The sequence below is a fragment of the Strongylocentrotus purpuratus genome, unplaced genomic scaffold (genome assembly GCF_000002235.5).
Source record: "Strongylocentrotus purpuratus isolate Spur 01 unplaced genomic scaffold, Spur_5.0 spur5_scaffold_6, whole genome shotgun sequence".
Lineage (NCBI taxonomy): Eukaryota > Metazoa > Echinodermata > Echinoidea > Camarodonta > Strongylocentrotidae > Strongylocentrotus > Strongylocentrotus purpuratus.
In genome coordinates this window covers 54,507,311-54,526,014 of record NW_022145612.1, presented here as the reverse complement: position 1 = coordinate 54,526,014, position 18,704 = coordinate 54,507,311, and the positions used below count along the sequence as shown (strand labels likewise).

Below are 18,704 nucleotides of genomic sequence, written 5' to 3'. Positions count from 1 at the left end.
ACATTCCGAAGGGGTTTTTGGACCAGTGCAAGATTCAAACTAGCCTTTATTTGCCCCAAAATCCATGAAAATATGGAAAGATTATAAATATTATCTTTTCATTCATATGAAAATATTCATTAATAAAAATCAAGTTTTATCAATCACTTTGCAGCCTGGTTTATTTTCCCATTGTTCCATATGTTCATGTTAAATAGTAAGAAAACAGAAAATTAAGACTGCTAACTAAATTGATAAAGAAACATTACATATTAATCAATAGTTAATGTGAGTAAAGCGTCAAACTTACCACTAGAAATTGGAGCACTGTTTGTAGGAGTGTCTATTGTATTGCCCCCTGGTCCTGTGTAAAAGAGAAAGAATTAAAAAAATAGTAAATTTGCACATCTTCATATCTTTTCTTTCCAGATTTGAATGTTAATATTGCCAACAAGCCAAGTACACACATGTAATAATGGTAAGGAAACACAGTATAACCCTTTTAATTTCTAGATATAGACTACCTCTAACATAAGACAAGATATTTACTAGGTAAAGAATACTACAAGTAGAACAAAAGATGAATATTACAAGTACATGGCCAAAGTTATACTTAAGCTCACTATTTGTTTGCAATTATCTCACTTCAAAGGCAGTGAATTTCAATTTATGTTGAAATGTTGGTAATATGCTATTTATTGACTAAAATTCATGAAATTTGACACATAGATTTCTGGTTTGCTTATACTGTACATGGGCTTGACACCATGGCTTTACAGTATTTCAAATGCACAGAGAGGTAGACTTACCTTGGGCTTTGGTTGTTTGTCCTGGAGCTAGAGTCTTGGGAGGGCCTTGTGTAGGCTGACCCGACAGAGGGGCTAAATAAGATAAAAGACAAGACTTTATTCTAAAGACTTTTTCAATATTCATGACAATTCTTTTCCAATGAGTGTTTCTGTAGTAAAAGGTTCAATCGTAGGATAAACACCCTACAAGATGTGACAAATGCACTGGAAGAGAGAAGAATAAATGACATAGTTATAAATTCATTGCTTTTCCTTACTGTCTTCCTTTTTGTGGTTATAACTGCCAAACTTATCTCCGCTGGGAATCAAAACAGGGTTCACTCGATCAAATTGACATACATACACAATGCATCATCAGGCATAATGTATAAGTGATAGAAAAGAGAAATGGGTTAATTGCCCTGATTTCATTGAGAATTTGTCATAAAGAGTGTCCAGTGAACTCACAATTAGCTTTGAGCCATTCAAAAATTAACATTCAGACTCACTTTTGGGTGTTTTGCAGACGTATCCTTGAACCGATAGACAGTCCAAGTCATTCCATTTCCCTGTCTCTAGGTACATCTCTGCACAGTCCTCATCACCAAGGAAGTTTGAGTTGGGTTCACCGGGGTTCCAGTTGGTGTAGTCCACCAGTGTGTCATCAGTCCACGCAAAGGCAGCTTTGGGAAAAGAATAATTGTAATTATAATGATTTACTTATAATTAGTCTGTGTATAAAGACTACTTAAGGGAAACAAGAACATTGGTCTGTATAGGCAGGTAGGTGGCCTTTGTGTACAGGTTTAAATAATACACGGTTCAATGAAAAACTTTGTTCTCAGGAAACCAAATTGTGGTCTTTATAAACAGGTTATCTTTCAATACAAGTTCTTGTAGTTACCAGAGCTGATTTGAATAAACACAATTCAGCTGATAATTCCAATGCATCTTTCTCCATTTCATTTTTTTTCTTCTTCAGTTCTATTGATAAAAATAATGATGGTTTATCCAAAATGGTTTACCATGCACTAGATCACTGATGTGGAACAAAATTAAAACAACAAAATTTATTGCAGGAAATCACATTCAGTGAAAATCCATGTTCTGTTACCTACTCAATACATGGTCAGGGTGATAGTTAAATGGACAGATTAAAAACAAGTTGAAGAAACATACTTGATGGAGTGGCCTCGAATCCGATCCAGACATCAGTCAACTCCTGTACCAGCCTACTCCTGATCCACTCATTCTCTTGCTTGGAGTGTATACTGGCCATATGACCTCCTCCCTGCCTGCAGATGTACTCGGCTGAAGGCCATGATAACCTCTCTGTTGCAGCTGAGGAGAAGAGGTAACAGTTGGAGCCGTAGGAGACCCAGGAGTCTGGGCAAGTCCATGGTACATCAGGGTGGTTGGTCGGGATGGGTACTGTCAACAAGAAATGGAGTCAGGACAGAGTGAGAAAATTTCCTACCACCACCAGCTGATTGCATTTTGTGGTCTAACAAGATTATATGACTGACAAATGAAAATAATAGAAATTTACAGTGAGATCATTGAATGGCGTTTTAGAAATTTTGGTTTGGTTTGATTTGAGACACTCGATTATCGTTTCTACTCTTAAATAGCTAAAGCATTTTTCTAATTTTTTGGTTTAGTTCTAGGCAATAGTTCTAGTTCTAGGCAATCATCCACAAGACAAGAGAAAAATCAAACTAGCGCAGTTTGTTACCCGCTGAATAGTTTTAGAACTCTAGGATGACTTGGTTCGGATGTAGAGTACATCTATCCAAACATGCATATTGATATTGCATAGTTTTAAAGCTTTTGAATGATTTAGTGGCAATTTCACCTAAATTACATAATGGTAAGAATGGACTGATGCCATGTTTTTATGAGAGTATGAGACCATTCATTTCAATGAGTCTCTTGGATAACTTGGGGACCTTGAAAGACTTAATTATGACCAAAGTTAAACAAGAGTTTAGTAAATTGATGGTTATAGTCTCTTGGATAGGACTAGCCAGCACCCTTTGGAATAACATAGTATTGCTACTGCCTTCAGACCCGGCTTAAAGTATGTATAACATATTAGTTTTAAAGATGACTCACCTAAGCTGTATTTACAGAGAGCTCCTAGCTGATCAGTGCAGGAGTGGTCATCCCAGCCTCCTAGACCAATGGCTGTACATCCTTCACCACCACCCTGGCTTGGTTCACCCTGAGCCCAGTTGGTAAACCACACAGGGTGACTGTCCACCCACTTGTACTGTCCACTTGCCTGAATGAAAAAACACCCATATAGAAACACTCATTGTATGAAGTGATATCATTAACCTATTTCTTGCTGATATCACTTCTTCTCATAGGCGTAATACTGAAACCACCAGGTTCCCATGGGCAACAGGTTGATTCTGCCTGCACAGTCAGAAAGCAATGAAATGTTACCTCTGTGCATTCTAAAGACAAATTGTGAACTTTAGCTTGTTACTGTTGCTCTGCTTTGTTCATTTAGCAGAGAACATGCAATGGTAATTAAAGTTACACATTTTGCAATCAATTTAGGGTAAATTTTGAATCAATAGAACTAAAAAGGAATGAAACATTTCTGAAAGAATCCATACATCTTTGTAGGGCAGTTTTTCTTCTCTATGAATTTCCCAACTAGATATTCTAAACAAAGAAGTACAATATAGGTAATATTTTCATTTTAAACATTACCTCATAATAATCTGCCTTGAATCTTGCATGTACCAAGTTACCTTTGTCCAGAAATATATTTAAGCAAACTTTATGCATATGAACAGAAGGTCTTACAAAATTGAAAAAAAAGTAACGCTAGATCTACGATGGTAGGAGATGATTGGTAAATGGATCGGACACCTACCTTATCGTCTAGGAGACCCAGCCAAAGCATGACATCTCCGTTGTAATGCAGCATGGTTTCTGCAAAGGCATTCTCATATACGTCTATGATGCTGGCCAGGTTGGTGTCTGATCCCTCGTTGCGACAGGACTGGATTGCATCGGAGTAGGACATGACCCTGGGGACAACCTTGAAGCAGCTGTCTCCATACTGGGAGAACCCGTTGCGGCAAGAGCTTGGCGGCGAGGGCGGTACAGCTGCGTTGAGGTCTGTCAAGTGAGAGTGAAGGTATAACATTTCATATCAAATATACAGGATATTGCAAAAGTATCTTATCATGTTTTTTTATTCCGCAAGATATCTCAACCAGATGCAGTGAAACAGTGAAGTATAAGAAGTTCCTTGTTCTATATATCAACAAAAATGTGTTTGCCATATATCTACATGTAATTGCATAAAAATAAGATAGTGGAAAGTAGTGTGCATCAAAACATCAGACAAATCACAAGACTATAAATGGTTAATAAAAGAAGGGCAGAAAATGAACTGCTGTGCTTTGAACTTAAAAGAGGTTTATCAAACATGGACAAATTAGAATAGAAAACTCACCGAGTGATGTCTGGCAGATAAAAGCATTGTAATCATTACAGGACTGGTCATTCCATTTTCCAGCACGCTCAGGAGTCTCTACCATTTCAACACAGTCTTCCTAAAATTAAAAACAAAACAACCCAGTGGAATCTTTATAAATATCTGTCATTTTAAAATGAAAGATACTCTGCCCGATGGATTGCACCACTAAGCTTAGTGACTCAAATTCAAACAAAAAACGTCCTAGACCTGAGACAGTTGTTCTAATCATCAAACTTGTAAACCCCCATTTACCTACATAAATATGTAATGCTCAGTATAACATGAAATAAAAAGGAGAGAGAGAGGGAGGGAGGGAGGGAGAGAGAGAGAGAGGGAGGGAGGGAGGGAGAGAGAGAGAGAGAGAGAGAGAGAGTTAAAAAAAAAAAAAAAAATGTTGTTCACCATTTCTTGAAAGTTTAACTTACATCACCATTATGATCATTAGGCTCATCTATATTCCAGTTTGTAAAATCTACAGATGTGCCATCAGTCCACCTGAACTGGCCGTTGTTGAGAGAGTCACTCAATCCAATGTACATCTGGTAGTCAATGTCCTTCATTTGAGTGGTGAAGAATGCTGTTCAGGATAGAAATTGGAGCACTGAATTTTAATAAAGATACTAGCGATACAATATCCTTTTGCAACCAGGGCTTGTAAAAAGAAAAATATTATACGTATATAAATCAAGTAATGTACATAGATATAGCTATATGGTAAGGAAGGATATACAGTTTCTTCTTTTCCATTGATTTTTCTTCTGGTAAGATGCATATGGTTATCTTAATATAACAACCAAGCTGTCACAATGTTCACCTTAGTACACTCTCTGCTCCAGTTGTTTCCAGGGGATTGGCATATCTTACTTATCATGCCATCTGACATAAATGTTACCTTATAACCCAAATTATATTTCACACAGAATGTTAAATCAAAATAAATATTAATAATAGCAGGTAGTTGGACCAAAAGAACTTTCTATTTCAATTTTGTTGATCCTTATGTTTGGATCTCTCATAGGTTCTATACTCCCTCCCATGTCCCATTTCTCAAATCCAAGGAGAGCTAGAGGGGGTTAGTACTCACACTGCAGAGCCTGACTGTGAATTGTTGCCAGATCTCCATTGTATGAATTCCTGCAGATGTCCCTGGCATTGTACCATGTGTTTCGGTCGGCAGAGTTTGCACCAATCATACGGTAGCACATGTTGTCAAAGCGCATGGTTCCTGATGGGCAGTTACCATCTGGGACTGGGGTAGGTGCATGGGTCACAGGCATAATTGACGACACGGCCTTCTTGCAGACAAAGGTCAGCTTGTCTCCGCAGTTCAAATCATTCCATGATCCATCTGATATTTTCATAACAAGATTAAGAAACGTACATCAACAGTGGGACTTTCATCCACAGGTAACTATTTATTTACATGAAAATATGTGATGAATCTCTCCGAATATTGATTATTATCAAAATGATCCATCTTGTACTAGGTATTAGATAGATAGCAACATTGATTTAATTTGGATCTGGATCTTATATTTCTGCTTTTGTACCTCAATATAACCAAGTTGTTAATTATACAAAGGATCATTTCAATGAAATCTATTGGAAAGATATACCAATATCCATACAAGTTGTATGTTAAAAGTATGACGTTTGTACTACATTACCTTAATGCAATCTTCTTTCTCTTTTTTTTTGCACAACATCAAAGTAGTGAAGAGACTGACAAGATTTACTTAGCCTAAAAAAGAATTTAACACAATTTGTTTTGATTTGATTTAGTTTACCTTGGTAGAACTCTGCACATTCCTCTTCACCATTAGCATCATTAGGTTCAGTGACATTCCAGGCTTGGAAATCCAGAGGAGAGCTATCAGACCACCTAGGGAAGGGACAAGAATAAAACAAGAGATGGATGATCGTCAATTTAAAGTTATTAGGATCCAAATATCAAACCATCAATCCCTGTTTATTATACAAATTATGTGTGATTTTGAATGAAGCAAATCAATTGACCACTTGCTTTGATGATTTCTATGGATGGTTTATTTAACATGGGCCTACTTTTGCAATTAACCCTTTGTACAATGGAGAATCAGAAAGAAGACTATTTAATAAATAAATAATAAATAAACAATACACACATACACTCGAACACATTGCCCAATCCAAGTCCCACATCAACAACCACCTCCAGCCCCCGCTCCCAACACACAAACAGATGTGCAGGGAATATAGCAGATAAAATTTTAAAAACTAATTCATTACAAACTTTTGTTATAGTTAGAACAAATATATGATGATTTTAACTTGAATGAATTTCCATCACATATCAAAACTTTCTCATTTGTACATCTCTATCACTGCTACCTTTACTCAGTCATGCCTTTGTTGGCATAGCAAGTCGTTAATTAATGATACTTACTGATAAAATCCAGTGCCACTATAAGTCCTCAGACCAATCCAGTCATTACTGTCTGCATACCTGGTGAGCTGCAGTAAGAAAGGGCATCAATGAGAACAATTCATTTCTTATTTGGGACTTACGATTGTGATGCTTCTTGAATACATCACGGATGTGTAATTCATCAGTGGTGGAGGCAAAGGTTGCAGAACACATACGCATGAAACAATTGCTCTGTATGTATTCCCCACACTGACCGAATTCCTAAATTCAGCCCTGGACCCAACACTGGCCTAAATCTCACCTAAACCCTATGGTAACCCTAATTCTAACCCTACCCTTATGATGAAATATAGCTAGACCAAATGTCGGACCACCAAAGGCACAACTACCAAAATGAGATATTCCTATGTTATGAAATATAGATTTTACTGTGATGTTTCATGTCAACATAAATAGCCTTTCAACGCCACATGTTTTCCTACTTTTACACTCTTAATTTAAGAATGCAATCAAATAATCAAAATCATTCAATTAATTGTACTCTTCATTGTAATCCATTATGATTCTCTCTAATAAATACCATAGATTGAAGGAAGTTGTTTTCATTGGTAGAATGCAGGGAGACCAAGTAACCACCACGTTCCATACAATACGAGTTGGCATCGCCCCAGCCCATCCTGGCATCAGAGCCAGTCAGACCACCGCTGAAGAAGTAGCAATAGCTCTGGAACAGGACCCAGTCTGGGTCTATGGGACACTGGGGCCCTACAGAAGCAAGGAGAGAACATAAGTTGGTACTGGGTATAAGTATTCATAAACTCTTATTTCAAATTCAGCACCAACATAATAGAGTACCAAAAGCTTATACATGCATAAACTTTTTTTTCTCATCAGAGGTTGCGGACACTTTAAGACTGTTTTGTCTACAAAATTCCCAAAACAAAATAGACATTAACATCACAGTGATCTTATTGATATTGAGGCTTCCTTCTACACAGTATAGTTACATCTGTTTTTTAAAATACCAATAATGAATAGGATTTGAGAGCTTGAATTTGGCATCTCCATAGTTTGATCATGTCTTTGTATGATTTGACACAGGATCTTTAAAAATTAGTTTGTGGTGGATAAAATTAATTGCAGAAAAGCTCCATAGCATAGTTGGTGTACATAAACATACATGTATACATAAATAAACTCAATGAACAGTACTTATTGGAGCATTCTACACCATTGGGAACATTAATGGGTTACTTACATGGTGTTACTGTTGATGGTCCCAGGGTGGATTTAGGCCTAACACCTATGAAGGAAATAAAAAAATTCTATTACATACTTTTTCTATGAGATGTATGCAAAACCATAAAAGGAAAGGCATACTTCATTTACTTGGATGAACTTGAATTTAAAAAACAAAACAAAAAACAAACACTTTAAGTAGTATCAGGATTTGATTGCAACCTATCAAATACTAGGCCAGAGATTACTCAAACTGGAGTCAATATAAAATGCATGTAATATACTGTAGCGCCCACCCCGAGGAGGGGGGCATACCTATTAAAGGAAGACAAAATAAGAAAGGTGTTGACTAGGATGCATGGCAAAACAAAGTCATTTATTACTTAATCTTCTACAATAACAGTCTTTTCTTACAATAACATATATATACGATCAAATGGCATAACAATACTCTTCAAGTATTAAACACAAATAAATCTACTTGTTCGCATACATTGATTCATTAGCTCTCGGTCTTCTCTTTCTATATCACTAAGAACATCATCTGGGAAAGTTTCATTACTATACTATCTCTACAAGAAACTATCCTTACTTCCATGCTTTATTTAAAAGCGCAACTCTTCATCGATCTCATAATCATAACTTGGCTACTAATAAATAACTTAACCCTTTATCAAATGTCTATAACATTGAGGTATCAGTTAATCTACTTTAGCTTCTAATCATGTAACTCTTCACTTAGCGTCTTCATTAAGGAATCATATCTATATAAGTAATACGCTAAGGCTCCGCGGGGGGCGCGACGTCTCGGCGAGCCTTTGTATTCTATTGTTTTTTAATGAGATCGCCGACCCAAGTTGGTGCGGCTATCTCCTCCTGAACCCTGCCCTCGGGGTACCCGTGCCCGGTGCCATCGTCCGCGGGAGAGTCTACTCTGTGGAATTGGCTATACTCCGCCCGAGGTCCTCCTCCGTGTCGACGTCCAGGGCGAAAACAGACGCGACATGCATAATGCAGGATATGCGTGACGACAGAGATACCTCATGGATATTCAACATAACATCCGTAGACACACGACCGATGACTATCCACTCACATTAAGTTGCGTATTAAATGCACTATGCACAGGGTCGGGATTACCCGAGTAAAGCATCTTTCTACAGGATATCCTTTGTAGTAGCTGCACAAGCCACAGAGATACACACGAAAAGCTTCCCGTCCACGTCCAAACTTAGGGACCTATTTCCATCATTATTGCCGCGAATTTTATATAGTTTTCGTGAATGGAGGTATGAAATCAAAGCTTATTCTGTGATTACTACGGCCATATATACTAAATTTTGATTATCATTTTCTAAAGGAAAGTTTTCACAAGAAAACCATTGGACTGACAGTGCAGTCGCAAGCTGCCTTCAGTGCATTGCTGCTGTGCAGTGTGTGTGTGAGCTGCCGTTATTCTCCAGGAAGCTCCAACACTGGCTCCGTGCAGCGCAGGCGTCCGACGCCTGCGGCGCCGGTGTTCGAGCTTTCTGGAGTTACGCTGTGTGTGTGTGTGTGAGTTCAGCTGAGCTGAGCTCGAGTCGAAGAGATTTTGACACTTTGAAATTGTTATCTGTTGGTTTGCATCATTATTGCCGCGATTTCAATATAGTTTCGTGAATAGATTTACGAAACCTGAGCTTAGAATTAGTAAAAGTATTACTAATGTCTACGTTTTTAAACGACTGTCTGATTTTCTTGTGAAAATTTTACTTTGAAAAATGATTATCGAAATTCATGGTCAGAAATAATCACGATCTAGGGTCTATTATGTTACAGTTCTTGCATCAAATCAATGCATGAAAACTTAGTTATTGAACTAGAAAAATGTTTTTTTTAAATAGGCAATTATGAAGTAGGAAGCCTGAAACCTGTCCTTAGCCTACTAAACAAATCTCAACAAAGTGTAGGCCTATCCTTTTATGAATTAATGAAAAAGTAGCCCCAGAAAAAAGAGCCCCCGAAAGTTGAAAAAGTAGCCCCCGAAAATTTCCCCAAAATTTGAAATGGAGCCCCCGAAATGAAAAACTTAATTTTTTGCCTGCGCCCCCCTCTAGAATCCCTTGGATTTCCACGGTTCCTGAGTTGAGTGTATATACAATATAGGCGTGGGGTCCACGGGTTTCAAGGGGCAATAAACCCCCAAAAGCTCGGGGGTTATGTTCTTCAAAGTTGGGGGGGGGGGGAGAGAGATCAGATCGCAGCGAGTTGAGTGTAATATAGGCGTGGGGTCCACAGGTTTCAAGGGGCCATAAACCCCCGAAAGCTCGGGGGGTTTAGGCGTTTAATTAGGGTCAGATGAGCATATTTTTAATACTTTATTTGTGACACTTGCGAGTCACTAATTGGCGTGGGGTCAATACTTAGAGTTGCGTAGTGTTGCGTACCAACTACGCTGGCCTACGTTACTATATGCTGAGGGACGGAAAGGGGTACGCAAGATGAACGAAAACGATTCAACATGTTTAATTTTTTTCGCGTACTTTCGGCGTAGAAACTTGACGCAGAAAGTACGCCTTTTTACGCAACACTACGCTACCCTACGCCAGATCGACAAAGCAGTAAAAGCTTTCCACACAGTAAGCAACCATAAGCAAACCTGTACGCCAGCCTACGCATTACCTAAGCAGCGACTATTTTGCCATTAATACGCAGCCTAATTTCTGCGTAGTCGGTATGCCACACTATGGAACTCTACGTAGTTCCAGTGGCTTAAAGAATAACTACCGGTACAGTTGCATCGTTTTTTCAATTTTTTATATAAGGCCAAATTAAAAAAAAAAACATGTTTAGCGTCCTGTTTTTTCAAAAAATGGGAAGGAGGAGGCCCTTTTTTTTTTTTTTTTCCTTTCAAAATGGCCGCTCCGTACATTTTCCCTGACATCAAGCTATTTTTCGAGATGGCGGCCGACAATTTTTTTTTTTCTTTTTTAAAATCAGAAATACATTTTAGCAGTGCTTTTCATGTTTTTTTTCTTTCAAAAAATAAAAAAAATTCAAAAAAAAAAAAAAAAAAAAACCCAAAAAGGAAGCGGACTGTTTTATTTTCTTTCAAAAAAAAAACCAAAAAAAATTCAAAAAAATTCAAAAAAAATTCAAAAAATAAATAAATAGGAGGCGGCCCAAAAAAGAGAAGCGGGCGGGGACGCTCAACATGTATAATTTTTTGATGGCCTGAATGGCAAATAAAGTTTTTTGGTGGTTTAATTTAGACAGTCTCTATATATCCATTTACACCCCCCGCCCCCCTCTAGAATCCCGCGGATTTCCGCGGGTCCTGCTAGTATAGATATAATACAAGAATGTTGGCATAATCATCCCTCTACTATTGCCTAATACTTCCTTCTCTTTACGCTCCAAGACTGCGGATCCATTGTACACATAGACCCTTAGAATGTAATTCTACTCTCAGCCTTACTAATCCCTAAATTCACAAGTTACTTCTTGTCGCAGGTATTCACATTAATACTGAATAAACTCATAACTCTTCCTTAACTAGCTCATGTATTTTCCAATAGGCATCTGCATCGCTTTGATCTAATACTGCCTTTTTCAGCGAGACTACTGAACTTGAAAAGATACATCTTCAACAACTTATAACTCCTTACAATACAGTTGCATCGTTTTTTCAATTTTTTATATAAGGCCAAATTAAAAAAAAAACATGTTTAGCGTCCTGTTTTTTCAAAAAATGGGAAGGAGGAGGCCCTTTTTTTTTTTTTTTTTCCTTTCAAAATGGCCGCTCCGTACATTTTCCCTGACATCAAGCTATTTTTCGAGATGGCGGCCGACAATTTTTTTTTTTCTTTTTTAAAATCAGAAATACATTTTAGCAGTGCTTTTCATGTTTTTTTTCTTTCAAAAAATAAAAAAAATTCAAAAAAAAAAAAAAAAAAAACCCAAAAAGGAAGCGGACTGTTTTATTTTCAAATAAAGTTTTTTGGTGGTTTAATTTAGACAGTCTCTATATATCCATTTACACCCCCCGCCCCCCTCTAGAATCCCGCGGATTTCCGCGGGTCCTGCTAGTATAGATATAATACAAGAATGTTGGCATAATCATCCCTCTACTATTGCCTAATACTTCCTTCTCTTTACGCTCCAAGACTGCGGATCCATTGTACACATAGACCCTTAGAATGTAATTCTACTCTCAGCCTTACTAATCCCTAAATTCACAAGTTACTTCTTGTCGCAGGTATTCACATTAATACTGAATAAACTCATAACTCTTCCTTAACTAGCTCATGTATTTTCCAATAGGCATCTGCATCGCTTTGATCTAATACTGCCTTTTTCAGCGAGACTACTGAACTTGAAAAGATACATCTTCAACAACTTATAACTCCTTACAATATTCACAGCACTGGCAAATAGTCTTAGTCTGCAGTCTGTACTAATAGCTCTAACAAACTTACAACCAATATTACAAATTCCTCTTACTGTATAATCTCATCTTCACATACAGTTCATATTCTAATTCTAAACAACAACCAATAGTTTTACTAAATACATGCATATTCATTTCATGGTTATAAACAAAGCAAAGTGAGAGTGAAATTAGAGAAAGGGTGAACCATACAGAGAGAGAGAGAGAGAGAGAGAGAGAGAAAGAGAGAAAGAGAGGGAGAGAATATAAAGAGAGAGGGGGAGAGAGAGAGAGAGGGAGATATATATATATATATATATAGAGAGAGAGAGAGAGAGAGAGAGAGAGAGAGAGAGAGTAATTCCCAATAACATTTAACCTGAATTATCATTCCTAACAATATAATACAATGAATTCCAGACAGTGATTATGCAAGTCTTCAACTACAATATTTCATCAACCCATCCATCACTAGCTAACTACTAGACAATTTGACCATGTGTTTCTCAACAAGTGTATTTCCCAACTCAAATCCTTTGTCTTCTCATTTTGCTGACTCTACCAAACTTTCATTCTTGCCTAAGATACCATTTCCAGCATGGGTCAAAAACAAACACATTCTATCTCTAACACTTCTCAACATAGCATTTGGGTATAGCATACTCTATCTACACTGTGTGCGTGTAATGCATTGCAGTGGATGGTCAAGCTTGGGGGGAGAGGGGATTAAGAACTCTGATAAGAAGTTGTGTTCACATTGCACGCACTGCCATAACCTAATAACACACTAATATTATACACATGGTGCGTCCACATTCACTCATACCATAATACTGAAAGTTAAAGATAATCTGGACTTGAACAACTCATTTCGCTATTCAAACTGTATCTAACTCGAACTAGAATATATAACAATGTGCTTTGGCATAATGCATAGTAAATGGCACATGTCCTTGGCTAAGAATATATATATACACATGAATATCGAGCAAAAGACAAATATACTGACAGTAATAAAGTATATTCTCTTCTCAAAACTTACTTAAAATGTTGTCTAAATCAAACAACATAATCATCAATCTCACACACACGATAATACTTTCCTATCATTTCTACAAGTGATTACTATGTTCATGAATGACATTATATCTCTCCCCACATGGCATCTCTTCCCACATGGCATTTCTTATATTTCCTCTCATAGTCCACATGTCATATAATCCAACAAGTCATTGGCAAAGATCATTAATATCTCTTTTTACGCAGTAATACAAGATATGTGAATAGTGAAGCTAATAGTTTAGAAATACACATATTATGAACAACAAGAATATAACACAATTGAATAATATAAGATTCTTTCTTACCTATTAAAGGAAGACAAAATAAGAAAGGTGTTGACTAGGATGCATGGCAAAACAAAGTGAGAAGCCACTCCTGGTATCCCAGCTGGTGTGTTTAGGTTGGTTGTGGGTGAGGCCACTCTCGCAGGAGGGGGTACCTAATTAACTAAGAGGGGGGACTATATGGGGGCTAGAAATATACTTGTGTCATACATACATAGTCAAAGATATACAAAAAAATAGGGGGGGGGGGTATACTGTGGGGCTCCACAGAATGAATAAATAAATAATATCCACCCACCTCCACCAAGCTTAGGCTGCTCACAGACATATCCCTGGTTATTGAGACAATCCACATCATTCCACTTGCCGGTGCTAAGGTACATTTCTACACAGTCCTCGTAACCTGGTTGGGTAGCGTAGGTCGGCTCTCCAGTGTTCCAGTTGGTGTAATCCACGGGGGTCTCATCTTCCCATACAAATCCGCCTGGGTGAGTGAGGGAGGGGATGGTGGCGGGGCAAAACGAAAGAGATAATTAAATATTAGCTACATCTTTCAATAGAACAGAAAGCTTGCAGGCATCAAAATTCATGTCCCACTTGAAAATTGCTTGACATGTGCTGTGTTAGAACTAAACGCATTGAGTGAATGGTTTGGACACATTTACATGTATGCAAGATGATGAGTTTCCTTTATGGGCCCGCTCCTCCGAGGTTGGAGGAGGGTGCATGCATTATTACATGACATGTGTTGGATTTAGAGGTAGAGTCCATTCTAAGTGACAAATACATGCAACACCCTTGATCATCATTGTTTCACATGCGTTTTCCCCATACTATATGGGGTCGGAAAATTCATTTCCAGGCTATGCTGGCTCTAGCTTCTCCAACCCTTCCAGTCTACACCATCCGCCAGGCTGAGGCCACACCCAGCAAACACAAAACGTTTTTAAAACGTTTACAGAACGTTCCTATCAGGTTCCGTACGTCTTCGTCCATATTAAACGTTTAAAAAACGTTTATATAACGTCTAAGTTGGGACCTTACATTCGCTGCGGAGCTAGGTCTTTTGAAGACGTTCAGAAAACGTTTTTTGGACGTTACAAATTAAACGTTCTTGGATAGGTCCTGTAAAACGTTTACAGAACGTTTTATTCAGACGTATTTTATTGAATTTATTTTTTATGTCCAAATAAATATTTCTTAAAAAATACCAGCTGGCGAAATTAGGCCACATGCATACGCATGGGGGGGGGGGGGGGTCGAGGTATGTCAAACTGATGCACTCCTGTGGCGTAGCGATGGAGGGAGGCACGTGCCCCCAATAATTTTGAGGGAAAAAAATAGAAAACATAAGGTGACATTATTTGAAGAAAAAAGAAATACATAAGGAGTGACCCCTCCCCCTCACATAATGTCTGTGCCCCTTCCCCCCCCCCCCCCCAGCCCAATCAGTCCGACCGCGCTACGTCATTTATATGCTCCATTCAACCACGTGTATACAAAGTGCGTACGCACCGTATATAATCGTACCACTAGCACTGTATAGGTCAGTGAATCGTATCCGGCGCGGCCGGTGCGGCGCGCTCGCTCCAGAGCTTGCCGCGTGTTTTAAACTGACTGACGAGTTGACTGCTTGATGACGTGACTTCGAGATTTCAAATAATCTGTTAGACTGCGACACCGAGGTAAGCGTTATTTTAACATTTTGATATCTGTAAGGAATTTAAGCTTTGTTTGATTGATTTTGAAGCATGTAAAATGAAATAAAATATTGATTATTTGCATTAAAACTAAAAGTACGGCAGACTCTATGTCGCATGTGCAGGCCGTTGAAACTGGTATGGTAATTGGGTAGGCTAGGGTATGTGCATTGTGCACACATAACTCCAGGAAGCTCCGATGCCGGCGTCGGAGCTTCTTGGAGTTAGTGCATACATAGCTGCATTACTATCCTGGCTGTGTGTATTAAAAGCTGTGCTATTGATACTCAACATTTCAAACACCACTGTACAAAACTCTTTCACTAAAAATCGGTACTTTATAGTGACAATTGATGACACCTAAATAGCAGTAATAAAATACACTTTGTTCAACTTACCCATGTTATTTTGTTAGAAAGAACAATTTAGAAATTCAAATTGTTTGTCTACTTTCAAAATTTGCTTACAGCCGCATCGGCATGATAAGTGCATTTGTGTATTATGTGTGTATTGACTATTCCTTTTGAGCAAATGCTGCCTATTATTATTAACACGTAGTGCAGTGCTAGAGGTCAATACGCATAATAGCATGGACTGTTTGCTGGAGTGGGTATGTGCGCATGGCTCGTTACATTACATGGTAATCGGATGATTAAAACAGTTGAGTTGTTAACTTTACTGTCTGGAAAAATCATGGAAAGTTCCCATCGGGATTTAAAATGCTATTTCGTGAAGAAAATAAGTCCCTCGACTACCAGCTCATTTTTAGACTTATTTACTCTTCCCTCAATAGCATTTAAAATCCCACGGGAGTGGAACATTCCATGCTTTTCCCTCCACCACCATTTAGCAACTTTATATTATCCCACCCCCTATTACAACAGGTTTGTTTTTTAGGCAATTGAAATAGCTCCCAAACCACCTTTTTTGTATGGATATTGTTTTTTTTAGAAATATCGAGACCTAGATCTATATCTTGTTCTCAATTTCGTCTCTTTAAAAAAAATCTTTTTAGTTCAGATGACACATTATTTAAAGAAATTGATTTCCAATAACGTAGATTAACTTGAGGATTGATTTGTTTTATTTTTGCATACAGGCAACTATGTGAAAGCGCAAAAACATCGCCAGGAAGGCAGAGGACACGTCAAACCTGGTATCGGAAGATGATGCTGTGTAGAAGCGAAAGAGACGTCTTCCCCAGAGATTTAGCAAATCTTCTAGTGATTCCGGAAGTGACGCTAGTAAGTATTTGTCTCTTGATGGTTAGTAGTTAGAGACTTATAATTTACATCTTATTTCTCGTTTTCTTCAAAATCCAACAGATGATGAAAACCTAAGATAATTTATTTGGGATAGCTAGACCTGCTTTGTGTCCCAGCCATGCAAAATGATGATTAATAGATGTGGCACCATTCCGGCAAAACTGGAAATTAATTTGTAATCTAGACATAAATTTCGGACAAGAAGTTTGCATTACCCAAAAGTTTGTTCAGTTTATGAGAATCCTTGTCATGTCTTGATATCCCTTTTAACATCTGCAATGTGTCTCTGTTTTTCAGATCTTGAATCGGTTAGGACCCAAGAAAACAACATGTACGCGGAGGAACGACTAAGGCTGTGGCAGCAGAGATACCAATGCCGAAACCGAATGCGAAGTCCAAGTCCACATCGCATTTTTCAGTTCCAACCCACAACTCCAGCAAGGGCTCGGGCTTCGGAAAGTAAGTTTTTTTCAGATAGCATTTCAAAAACGAAAGTTTCTGAGGGTTTTTTTTATCATCAGAACATATACTGTAGAGCGTATAAACTAACAAAACAACATTTGCCATTTTTACTAAGTTGCTACACTAAAATACTGTTGGATTGGATAAGAGAGGCAGATTATCTCGGCGTACATGTAATTTATTTCATCAACAAGGCATGGGTATAGTTTTCTTACAGAAGAGTCGCTTTTAAATCCTTACAGTATGTATACTTTGTTGGAAGCGCTGCACAGGTGTCGTCTTTGAAGCTGGGTGATATATTCCTGAAGTGACTAAATTGGACAGCTATCAAACATATCTCGCCAAAATATCCTATTAATTTGCTGTCAAACTTTTTAATGACTTGAACTGTTATTATAATGTATTTTATGTGTCTGTTTTTTTCTTCTCAGGCAATTTTCAAGTGCAGGTACTGTGTACGCTACAGAGGCTGGAGGAAGGGCAGCAGCAGCTGACGCACTTGGTACAAAAACTGCTTTTGTCAAAATCGGGAGCGGCCGTTGATGTGGAAGATCTGAGGGAGCCGTTTATCGAACCAGTGAACACCAAATTTTCATTCAAGGTAGATTAAGATACCTTCATTCAGGGGCAATGCAAAAATCCTAAAACTCATATTAAAACCAAATTTGACCATTTCAGCTAATAATGGAGAAACTTTATCAGCGACATAACAGTTTTGTTGGTGCATCTTTTTGGATTGAATTGCCAACATCTTGTTGAGAATGCAAGACAAAGTTGTATAGGTCTGTAAATTTACTACTTTTTGTAAGGATGCTGAAACCAATGTGTGTGCTGCCAAACTCTCTTAAAACCTTGTCTTCTATATTCATAGACCCTTAAATTTGAGTATTCATATTTGCCTGTTAATAATTCATATCGACTCATTTCTATCAGTTTATTATAAATAGCTTTTTGTAGATTGTTCATGTGTTTTGTGTTGGTTTTATATTTGAAGTAAGATGCAAGGTCCAATGCAAGGCTTCTGGGAAATCTTGACCTGCCCACTAAATCTTTGGTCGATCAAAAGGACAATTTTTTACTCGGATTTAAAGGGGAAATCTACCCTAGAAATTTCACTGCTTCAATCAAAGGAGACAAATTGGAACAAAGTTAAAAATAAGAAATGGGCAAACTCGGTAAGGAAAACAAAGTAAGGAAACTACTCTTTTTTTACATTTTCTAGTAAATTACTCTCGGCTATTCAAATTGACAATGCTGATGACATCTTGAGTAGCTCTAAATTCACTTTGTACACAAAATTTCACATTTTCTAACCCCCATAGTCAAAGCATGTTGTGTAGAAAGCTATTCGTCATTAGTAATCTGAACATACTCTGATTAAAAGCTGTGGAAATGTGTAACTTTAAGGAAAATTTAGAAAATATGAAATTTTGAGTACAAAGTTGATGGATAGCTACTCACAGTTAGTGTCATCAGTGTTGCCAATTTGTAGAGCTGAAACGAGTGTAGTTTCCTTGTTTTTTTTTTGCCGTACTTTCACTTGAAATGTGACTTCTTAAAATAGTCACATTTTTATCACTTGTAGAAGTTGATGAGAAAGTAAATACA

The 18,704-nt window shown here is 37.7% G+C and overlaps 1 protein-coding gene and 1 long non-coding RNA gene across 4 annotated transcripts in view; one reads left to right on the top strand and one right to left on the bottom strand.

The window, feature by feature from the left end:
- LOC115929992 (macrophage mannose receptor 1-like) overlaps positions 1-18,704 on the bottom strand; it is a 71,835-nt gene that overhangs the window by 1,155 nt on the left and 51,976 nt on the right. For all 3 annotated transcript variants that reach the window (XM_031000260.1, XM_031000259.1, XM_031000258.1), the window contains 14 exons: positions 13,968-14,153; positions 7,935-7,979; positions 7,257-7,441; positions 6,695-6,762; positions 6,057-6,151; positions 5,354-5,617; positions 4,695-4,846; positions 4,246-4,345; positions 3,658-3,905; positions 2,883-3,051; positions 1,947-2,198; positions 1,277-1,450; positions 789-860; positions 290-343 (listed from right to left, as the gene is read on the bottom strand). In XM_031000260.1, the coding sequence (XP_030856120.1) occupies positions 290-343; positions 789-860; positions 1,277-1,450; positions 1,947-2,198; positions 2,883-3,051; positions 3,658-3,905; positions 4,246-4,345; positions 4,695-4,846; positions 5,354-5,617; positions 6,057-6,151; positions 6,695-6,762; positions 7,257-7,441; positions 7,935-7,979; positions 13,968-14,153 (2,064 nt within the window). The remainder of the gene's footprint in view (positions 1-289; positions 344-788; positions 861-1,276; positions 1,451-1,946; positions 2,199-2,882; positions 3,052-3,657; positions 3,906-4,245; positions 4,346-4,694; positions 4,847-5,353; positions 5,618-6,056; positions 6,152-6,694; positions 6,763-7,256; positions 7,442-7,934; positions 7,980-13,967; positions 14,154-18,704) is intronic.
- LOC588434 lies at positions 15,216-18,236 on the top strand. The gene is made up of 4 exons (XR_004066785.1): positions 15,216-15,354; positions 16,469-16,613; positions 16,932-17,093; positions 17,528-18,236. It is a non-coding gene; the product is annotated as an uncharacterized LOC588434 (long non-coding RNA).